This window comes from Bombina bombina, chromosome 12 (assembly GCF_027579735.1).
Source record: "Bombina bombina isolate aBomBom1 chromosome 12, aBomBom1.pri, whole genome shotgun sequence".
Lineage (NCBI taxonomy): Eukaryota > Metazoa > Chordata > Amphibia > Anura > Bombinatoridae > Bombina > Bombina bombina.
This window is the reverse complement of record NC_069510.1, coordinates 13,608,787-13,620,083: the sequence shown is the minus strand read 5'-3', so window position 1 is coordinate 13,620,083 and position 11,297 is coordinate 13,608,787. Positions and strand designations below refer to the sequence as shown.

Here is an 11,297-nt window from a genome sequence, read left to right as displayed (position 1 = left end):
AAGATAAAATAAAATCAATAATATTTTTACCAGCACTTAAGGTAAAATGTAGACCTAATTTGTTTTTGTTGAGATAATTGATATTGTAAATATAATGTATAAAACAAGTGGTTCATACTAAATACAAGACAAGTCATATAGGTAGCCCTCTCGGTTTGGCACACATATTGACTTAAAAAATATTGTTCAGCATAAAACCCAGTAACGACAAGACAAACTTCGGGTGAATCTTGAACTTGAAGTTAAAATCTTACTATAAATAACTGATAAAGGATACATAAATTACAGACCTTGTTTGTATGACAAATACAGATGTTCATTTAAAAACCTTTGACAGCTTTTAATGGGCTTATGAATAAACTAATTTAATTCTGACAACAGATCAGTGATTATAGGATTTTATTATTATCCCTAGTTTCTGTGAAACAAAATAGAGACAAATTGCTGGTTAAACTATCTACACCAGAAATTGCAGTTCTGTTAGCCAGACTTAAAGGAACATGAAACTCATTTTTATTTTCTTTCATTATTCAGACAAAGCATATAATTATAAACAACTTTTCAATGTACTTATATTATCAAATCTGCTTAATTTTCCTGGTATTCTTTGTTAAAGTAGCAACCATTCACTACTGGGCGTGAACACATCGGGTGAGCCAACTGCAAGAATTTATATGTGAAGCCACCAATCAGTAGCTAGCTCCCAGTAGCGCAGTGCTGCTCCGGAGCATACTTAAGTATGCTTTTTTTTAAAAAGGATACAAAAAGAATGAAGCAAATTAGATACTAGAAGTAAATTGCAAAGTTGTTTAAAATTGGATGCTCAGACTGAATGAAACATTGTCAGTTTCATGTCCCTTTAACTCAAATATGTATTGGCACTTATACTAAATCAGGCTTTCTGGGTCCCATCCTGGGCACATCTTTTAAAGGGAAGTGAATACACCAGTCAATGAAGTTGAAGGAAAATGTATTGTTTTAAATAGATTATGGGCCAGAGTAAAGCGCTGTTAAACGCACCAGCCCGAGTGTTAACTCGAAGTATGTTTTTTTTTGCGCATTAGGTTGAACTCGTATTATAAGTTGAAATTAAATTGTTTTCGCTCGCGCGCTAACTATTCATGTGCAAAAACCCAAATTTAGAATATTGCGTTTGCGTATTCCCCCATAGAAGTCAATGGAGAAAAAACTAACATCCCACTTTCACGCAAACCCGATCATATTCTCATGTGCGCTAATTTATCATGAAAAAACAAAATTTATGCTTACCTGATAAATTTCTTTCTTTCCGGATATGGTGAGTCCACGGCTTGAGTAATTACTGTTGGGAATATCACTCCTGGCCAACAGGAGGCGGCAAAGAGCACCACAGTTAAAATGCTAAGTATTACTCCCTTACCGAAATATGGGTTTAGAAAATAGATAGGAGCACCAAAAGTAGGCGAGGTCTGGGGGGTAGAGAAATGAGTGTGTTGTTAGATCACATGTAGGAGTAACACTATATGATTGGTATAGTACTGTTGATGAACCACAGAGGTGATGATGGTCCTATCGTATACGTGAATGAGATTGTAATGTGTATAGCACAGATAAATTCTAAGCACATGAATCTCAGAACTTTAATATTGAAGTCGATGCTACCAAAAGGCAAAATAAGTACAAATTAAGTGTATAGCACAGAAAAGATTCTAAAAAATTATTTTACAAGAATATCACAAAATTTAATACTGATTACATTAATAAATATGGATCCATATAAACATTAAAATTGGAATTAGTGTTACCTAAAAACAATTCCCACTGTCTAAAATAAATAATATGGCGTCTAAACATGAGCCTTACATGTATAAATGAGGATGACAGTAAGAACGTGAGCGCGCTGTTAGATGATCGCTAACAGATTAACCTGCTATAAATATGACATAAAAACGCAAGCCCAAATAGTGGTGCAAATGAGCTAGAGAATAGTGCAAGTAATAACAACAGCGTTTAGTTATAAAACAACCTAGATAAAATCATATGGAAAACAACATGAAAAGATAAAAAATAATAATATTGTGAAAATGGTGATAGTTCCAAAAATACGTGATCTAAAAAAAATGATAATGATAAAGAAACAATCCAAACGAGTGAGAAACAGTCCAAGTCAGTGAAAACGATGTATCCACAGAATGTTATTCAATCAAAAATTACTCAAAATTGTGAAAAAATGTATAATAAAGAAGAAAAAACGTGAACAACTAGTATGTGCACAAAACTAGTAAAAGTGATCACAGAAAAAAATCATATAAAACTTAATAATCCTGGATGTAATTCTGTGAATTTAAATGTCCCTTCAGTTGTAACCCTAACAGTGAGGGATATGTGAAGATAAAAATGATAACTTTATAAAAAATAAAAAATGGAAACAAAAATGATGATAATGATGATAATAAAAAGAAGAATCTGGGAAGTCCTCAAAACCCTGGGGAATACCTGCACAAATCTACCAACCGTATGAATGATTATTCATACGGTTGGTAGATTTGTGCAGGTATTCCCCAGGGGTTTTGAGGACTTCCCAGATTCTTCTTTTTATTATCATCATTATCATCATTTTTGTTTCCATTTTTTATAAAGTTATAATTTTTATCTTCACATATCCCTCACTGTTAGGGTTACAACTGAAGGGACATTTAAATTCACGGAATTACATCCAGGATTATTAAGTTTTATATGATTTTTTTCTGTGATCACTTTTACTAGTTTTGTGCACACACTAGTTGTTCACGTTTTTTCTTCTTTATTATAAATTTTTTCACAATTTTGAGTAATTTTTGATTGAATAACATTTTGTGGATACATCGTTTTCACTGACTTGGACTGTTTCTCACTCGATTGGATTGTTGCTTTATCATTATCATTTTTTGGAGATCACGTATTTTTGGAACTATCACCATTTTCACAATATTATTATTTTTTATCTTTTCATGTTGTTTTCCATATGATTTTACCTAGGTTGTTTTATAACTAAATGCTGTTGTTATTACTTGCACTATTCTCTAGCTCATTTGCACCACTATTTGGGCTTGCGTTTTTATGTCAAATTTATAGCAGGTTAATCTGTTAGCGATCATCTAACAGCGCGCTCACGTTCCTACTGTCATCCTCATTTATACATGTAAGGCTCATTTTTAGACGCCATATTATTTATTTTAGACAGTGGGAATTGTTTTTAGGTAACACTAATTCCAATTTTAATGTTTATATGGATCCATATTTATTAATGTAATCAGTATTAAATTTTGTGATATTCTTGTAAAAGACTTTTTTAGAATCTTTTCTGTGCTATACACTTAATTTGTACTTATTTTGCCTTTTGGTAGCATCGACTTCAATATTAAAGTTCTGAGATTCATGTGCTTAGAATTTTAGAATTTATCTGTGCTATACACATTACGATCTCATTCACGTATACGATAGGACCATCATCACCTCTCTGGTTCATCAACAGTACTATATCAATCATATAGTGTTACTCCTACGTGTGATCTAACAACACACCCATTTCTCTACCCCCCAGACCTCGCCTACTTTTGGCGCTCCTATCTAACTATTTTCTAAACCCATATTTCGATCTGCGGGTATTTGGGGACCTGCTTTTGGACAGGAGCCATAGGTCTTCCATATATAGTGCTGTAAGATAACACCACATTTTTCTATTACTCCCTTACCCACAACCCCAAGTCATTCGACCGAAGGGAAATGAAGAAAAAAAGAGTAAAACAAGGTGTAGAGGTGATTGATGTTATAGTCAAAAGAACAACTGTCTTAAAATAAAGTGTGGGGCCGTAGACTCACCATATCCAGAAATAAATAAATGTATCAGGTAAGCATAAATTTTAGTTTTTCTTTCCTAAGATATGGTGAGTCCACGTCTTCAGTAATTACTGTTGGGAACCAATACACAAGCTAATGGACACAGCAAAAGTATCAAATTTGGAAAAAGTATGTGGAAAAGACCAAGTTGCAGCCTTGCAAATTTGTTCCACAGAAGCTTTATTTTTGAAAGCCCAAGAAGAGAAACAGCTCTTGTGGAATGAGCCGTAATTCTCTCAGGAGGCTGCTGTCCAGCAGTCTCATAAGCCAAACGAATTATACTTCGTAACTAAAAAGAAAGAGTAGTAGCAGTAGCTTTCTGACCTTTACGTTTCCCAGAGAAACAGACAAAGAGGGCAGAGAACTGGCGAAAATCCTGTAAGTAGAATTTAAGAGCATGTACAACATCCAAATTATGTAACAAACGTTCTTTGGAAGAAGAAGGATTAGGACACAGAGAGGGAACAACAATTTCCTGATTGATATTTCTATTAGAAACAACCTTAGAAAGAAAACCTAACTTAATAAGAAGAACCGCCTCATCGGTATGAAAAATAAGATAAGGGGAATCACACTGCAGAGCTGAGAATTCTGAGACTCTTCGAGCAGAAGAGATAGCAACAAGAAAGGAGGAGGAGCAACGGACTTAAAGGGACAGTTTACTCAAAAATGTTCTCCCCTTTAATTTGTTCCCAATGATCCACTTTACCTGCTGGAGTGTATTAAATTGTTTACAAGTAGCTTCTTTACCCTTATATTGGCATTTGAAATTGTTGATTTAGCATGTGGTATCCCCACCTATTCTGAAAGTTTGTGGCCGCGCGTACCAGCTATAGATAAGCTTTGTAAACGCAGCCAGCAGAAGAAATTACACTTCCAGTGGGATATAGCAGAGATAAGGTAATAAAATGCTGATTTTCCATTGTTCTCTCAAAGTATTGGTGATTGTTTTAAGGACAGATATAAGATAAAGAAGCAGGTATATGTGCACAATGTGATACAGTAATGAGATCTGATTATACCTACAAGCTCAACCCATTTTATTAGGTTGTGGCTTCAAAACACAAAATCAGAGCTTTAATATACACAAATAAGCCTTAAAAGCTAATTTTCATACATTTTTTACTCTGCAGTTGGTAAAAGAAGTAATTGTAAACACATTAAGGGAAAATCATTTTACAGTATACTGTCCCTTTAAAGACAGGGCTGATTTTGACAAAAAGATTGCACATCTGGCACACCCGCCAAACGTTTATGTAGTAAAACTGATAAAACAGAAATCTGACCTTTCAGGGTACTGACAGACAATCCCTTATCCAGGCCTTCATGAAGAAAAGATAAAATTCTAGGAATTCTAATTCTACTCCAAGAGTAGCCCTTGGATTCACACCAAGATATTTAGGCTATATCTTATGGTAAATATTTTTAGTAACAGGCTTGCAAGCCTGAATCATGGTCTCAATGACTGACTCAGAAAAACCACACCTAGACAGAATTAAGCGTTCAATCTCGAAGCAGTCAGCTTCAGAGAAATGAGATTTGGATGAAGGAAGGGACCCTGAATCAGGAGGTCCTTCCTCAGAGGTAGTCTCCAAGGTGGGAGAGATGACATCTCCACTAGGTCTGCAAACCAGATCCTGCGAGGCCAAGCAGGGACTATTAAAATCACTGACGCCCTCTCCTGTTTGATACGAGCAATGACTCGTGGAAGGAGAGCAAACGGAGAAAACATGTATGCCAACCTGAAAACCCAGGGAACCAGAGGTCTGAGGACATGTGTTAACTTAAATTGCACTCAAGCAAAGGTGTTTACTTTCTACTTGTAATACGAGCGATAAACCCGTTTGCGCTCCACTCGTAATCTGACCCTATATGTTTATACAATCTTCTTATTAGAACCAATTAATACACTCCTTTTGTTGCCCTCTGTTTCTCAACTTTGCAATATACATTTCAAATTAGAAAGTTGTTAAAAATTGCATGATCTATCTATCAGTTTTATTCGATTTTCTTGAGTTGTAAAAGATGTCTGTGTTTGCAATGGACTAGAGTGTTTTGTGGGCATTTAATGTGCACGCAGAGCTCTCATAGGAGATATTTTCTGTGCTAATTAGTTCCACAAAATCATATGGTGACTCTTGTTAGCTTAGACAAAAAACCCAAAGATGACTTGAGCTTCTCTGCTCATTAGCCTTTTACCTCTTCAGAGCTGACTGATCAGTCATTATTTTTGTCTGTTAAACACTAAATACATTTCATGCAACTCCCTCTACTCATGGGTGCCACAATTTTGGAACCTAGGATACGCTGCAGGTATGAGAGTTGCTGCACACGAGCACACACATCAGAACTGAGACGTGTTGAAAGCTAGATTTCAGCATGGTCACACCCATGACTAGAGATAGTTATGGGTAGGCAGTAACCTCAATACTGTTTTGCACGGAAGCATTGCGCTCGCGAGAGCGTGCTTCCATAGACTCCAATAGGAGCCTTATTCTGATGCTGTCAGATATAGCATCAGAACCTCACGCAGCAAAAGGGTAAGTAGCGCAGTGATGGAAGCATATTTTTAAATATATATGTACAGTATATGATTATATACACACAATTTATATATATTTGTGTTAATATGGGTATATACCAGTGGTTCCCAAACTTTTTCGGTTCACGGCGCACTTAGTGTTTTAATATTTTTCCACGGCACCCCAAGTCAAACCATAGTTCTATATTACATACCTAACAGTTACAGTGCGTAGTTGGTGGCTTGGTGCGATTAGTTATATAAAAAAAAGTTAAACGCAAATTATCACACTTGTACACTTACATTAATAAAATCATAATGAATATTTGTCATATTTGCAATATTTCTGCTTCTTCACACACCCGCCACTAGTTTGTGGTGCACCCTCTTCATCTCAGTCCTAGTGTGCTTATTAAAGTTCAATAAAAACTTGTAAATTTTTAGGAGGACAAATACTATGTACTTACAGAACAATCTAGTCATTATATTCACGTGATAACTGACATCTAGGTGAGTTCATTCGAAACGATACTATGCGGTCTCATCAGTAGCACATCATTTATGAATGAACCGATCATAGTACTGGGGAAACACTTAGAAAAAGTGTTGGATATTGTTATTTTTGTATTTTCATCATTAAACTTAAAAGGGACACTGAACCCAATTTTTTTCTTTTGTGATTCAGATAGAGCATGCAATTTTAAACAACTTTCTAATGTACTCCTATTATCAATTTTTCTTCGTTCTCTTGCATTCTTTATTTGAAAAAGAAGGCATCTAAGCTATTTTTTTTGGTTCAGAACCATGGAAAGCACGTGTTTATTGGTAGGTGAATTTACCCACCAATCAGCAAGAACAACACAGTGTGTTAACCAAAAATGGTCCGGTTTCTAAACTTACATTCTTGCATTTCAAATAAAGATACCAAGAGAATGAAAAGAAATTGATAATAGGAGTCAATTAGAAAGTTGCTTAAAATTGCATGCTCTATCTGAATCACAATAGATAAAATTGGGTTCAGTGTAACTTATATATATATATATATATATATATATATATATATATATATATATATATATATATATATATATATATATATTATTTCTATATATATTGAATTATTTTTGTATTTGTTATGGTTGGAACAGAGGTCTAATATTTGAATATTTTGCGGCGCACCAGGGTGCCACAGCGCACAGTTTGGGAAACACTGGTATATACACATATTAACACACACATATATAGTCATATAAATATATATTTACTTGGAACACACAGTTCCCATAGACCGCAATGTAAAGGCACTTTTCAGTGCCGTTTTTTTTTCTTACACCCCACCCCCACCAACCCTCTATTTTGAGCGCTAATTAATTAATGTTGAGATCTGTGCATATCCTAAAAGGGCTAATTAAGTAAAAATAGTTTGCATAAAAAATGTTTAAACATTGCTGGAAAGTATTTTAAAATAATTTTCAAAAATAAGCAAAATTAGTTACATAGCCATGCTGTCTGGATCAGTCTGATCCCCCCCCCCCTTATCAGTGTTTAGCATCAGAAACACAGGCATTGCATTTTAATTGAGTTCACATCAGCTTATTTGCTTCTAGGCATGCTCCAGCAGATGAGTGTTAAAGGGACACTGAACCCAATTTTTTTCTTTTGTGATTCAGATAAAGCAGCAATTTTAAGAAGCTTTCTCATTTATTCCTATTATCAATTTTTCTTCATTCTCTTGCTATCTTTATTTGAAAAAGGAGGCATCTAAGCAAAGGAGCCAGCCAATTGTTGGTTCAGTACCCTGGACAGCACTTGTTTATTGGTGGGTAAATTTATCCACCAATCAGCAAGAACAACCCAGGTTGTTCACCAAAAATGGGCCGGCATCTAAACTTACATTCTTGCTTTTCAAATAAAGATACAAAGACAATGAAGAAAATTTGATAATAGGAGTACATTAGAAAGTTGCTTAAAACTGCTGCTCTATCTGAATCACGAAAGAAAAACTTTGGGTTCAGTGTCCCTTTAAAGTCTGCATTCTACCAATTCAAAGGTGGATATAGATGCAGCCATACAATGAATTGTGTGGGGGGGAGTTAGAGTTGTACAATTTGGAAACTTAAAAGAAAGGGTTAATGGCGAGGCACTGCAGTACAAATTTGCAGGTAAAGTAATTAAAGTACATATTATATTTTGTCTCTATCTCAACTTGTTTTATGTCCCTTTAATTATTGTGCAAGATAATTTGCGCTCCACTTGTAATCTAGCCCTTAGTATTTAATGTGCTTTTAAAACAAATTAACATCCATTTTACTGTAACCGTTTTCAATAGCCAAACTCCAGCCACCACTATTACTTGGAGAAGCCAATACGGGCATTAGTCCGCAGACAACAAGGCTAGACACTGTTATTACGTTAGTATAAAGTACATTGTTTTGAGGTTGATATCTGCTGAAGCCAATTAGGGACAGATGTAGCAGGGTTAGCCTTGAGCATCAGCAGGTACATTTGAAGCTCTGAAAAAAAAAATCTACAATTTAAAAAAAAAATAATAATAATGGCAAAATAAATAATGGATAACATAATCTTTTAAAAACAATACATTTTCCTACAACTTCATTGGCTGGTGTATACACTTCCCTTGGAAGTAATCCAGAAAGCCTGATTTACTATAAGTGCCAATTCTGTAGTTTGCAATGAGTATGCTTCTGTCTTATTTAACAAGCAGATTGTTCATTGCCTATAAATATTAGGTTGTATTGATTAGTGTTTAAACAATGCAGAAATGCCTTCTCTCCTAAGGAGAAGCTGCTCTAACAGAGTTCAATGTTCAGCCCATATCGAAGTAGCTGCCATTGTGAGATCCTATATTTGAACCTACAGATGTTGGCACACGTGACTACACCCCTACGGATGGACACTGAAAAAAATGGGTTTAAATAAGGATCAGCATACGCAAAAAACTCCAATGATGATGTTCATTCTATAGAAAGAGATTCTATGTAATTTTTCTTTTTTTCTTTTCAGATACGTAGTCTTTATCAAAACATTCATTGAAACAGCTGAACAATTCTTTATGGTGGGGCACAAGGTCAACTACTATGTTTTCACTGATCGTTCTACTGATATCCCTGCTATTCCACTCAAAGAGGGGAGACGCTTGGTAGTTCTGGAGGTCCCTAGCTACAAAAGATGGCAGGAAGTTTCTATGAGGCGTATGGAGATGATACGTAACTCTTCTCGCCAGTTGTTCATCAATGAAGTTGATTACTTGGTGTGTGTTGATGTAGACATGAGATTCAGCGATGAGGTTGGAGTGGAAATCTTAAGTGATGTGTTTGGAACTTTACACCCTTCATTCTGTGGAGCATCACGCCAGCGTTTTACCTTTGAGCGACGACCTCAGTCAGAAGCTTTCATCCCTGCTGATGAGGGGGATTTTTATTATGCAGGAGGATTTTTTGGGGGGACAATAGAGGAAGTCTATAAACTGTCTAACTTTTGTCACAATGCCATGATGACAGACAAGGGAAAAAATATAGAAGCAATCTGGCATGATGAGAGCTATTTAAACAAGTATTTCCTTTATCATAAACCAACCAAGGTTCTTTCTCCAGAATATCTTTGGGACAATAATATTGGTGGTCCAGGTTTCCTGAAGAGGAGAAGGTTTGTTGCTGTTCCAAAGAATCATAACGAAATCCGCAACAAATGAAATTATGGAAACTATATAAGATGGAAAATAAATTAGAGGTTTCAAAACTTTACGTCTATATTTATTCTAGACAATCCTCCTGCATGGGAAGGGACTGAATCCTGAAACATTTTTAAAATGTGCCATGTTCTCTTACAAGACTCTTCAAAAAATGTATGTGACTCACCATGCTGTGTCTCTTTATGCAAGTCGATTTTTGCTGGCCTATACTCTTCTTCTCTCCTCACGTTGTCAATAACTCTTCTGTTAGCCTCTGAATTCTTGTGTATTTATGCAAGCCCAACTTTGATGGTCTACACTCCTCTTCCCTCTACATTTTGTCAATAAGTCTTTTTAGGCTGTCCAAATCCCCAGTGGCCTTTCTCTTTGGTGATTTTTCTTTTCTCTCTATCACAACAGTATTACAATGTAACTGTAATGTATGTCATTTTGTGCCTTGTTACTGTCCCCCCCCCCCAAAAAAAAAACACATATCAGAGACAAAATGATCATGTACCTCTAACCTCTTTTCTTGATTCCCCCCTTAGTTTCAGACCTGTGACCTGTGTTAATTTATATATTTTAAACTATTTCTTATCTCCTTTATTCAGAATAGCCACAAACTCTTTCATGTAGAGCATACCGTAATTTACTGGAAAATCATCCGACTCCTTGCATTTTGTTTGTTAAAAAATGAATCCCTGTAAATGTTATAGTGCTACTGAGTATGTTTCTGTTCTCTAATTAAATTAGAATAATGTAAATAGCCATTTTTTCTTGTTTCACTAAAGGATATACAGTATAGGAAATGATGACAAAGAACTATCACCATATTATTTAGTGTTAATTTAGAGATCCCACCAGCTTAACCTGTCTGGGGTTTCAGAATCTTCTATTATCTGAACATTATCACTTACCATTACTAGGGAAAACAACTATCAAAATGTAACAGACTAGAAGAAAAAAAAGTTAATTAGAAAAGTGTAAAATTATGTGACCTTTTTTTTTAAAGAATACAAAAATATATAGGGCGATTTCTGGTGCAAGTATATATTATTTATTTTTTTTCTACACAAAGTGAGTTTGGCCAGGAGTGGAAACATTCATTTGGCTAAATCAATATACCCCATTCATGACTTTAACACAGACATCCTCAAACTTGGCACTCCAGAGATTTTGGAACTACATTTCCCATGATAGCTGGCTAAGCATCATGGGAAATGTAGT

The 11,297-nt window shown here is 35.2% G+C and overlaps 1 protein-coding gene across 1 annotated transcript in view; it reads left to right on the top strand.

The window, feature by feature from the left end:
* Positions 1-10,834, top strand: part of LOC128642865 (histo-blood group ABO system transferase-like) — a 148,127-nt gene extending 137,293 nt beyond the window's left edge. Inside the window, exon 9 of the mRNA XM_053695722.1 lies at positions 9,404-10,834. Coding sequence (XP_053551697.1) covers positions 9,404-10,091 — 688 coding nt within the window. The 3' untranslated portion in view covers positions 10,092-10,834. The remainder of the gene's footprint in view (positions 1-9,403) is intronic.
* Positions 10,835-11,297: the final 463 nt, after the last annotated feature.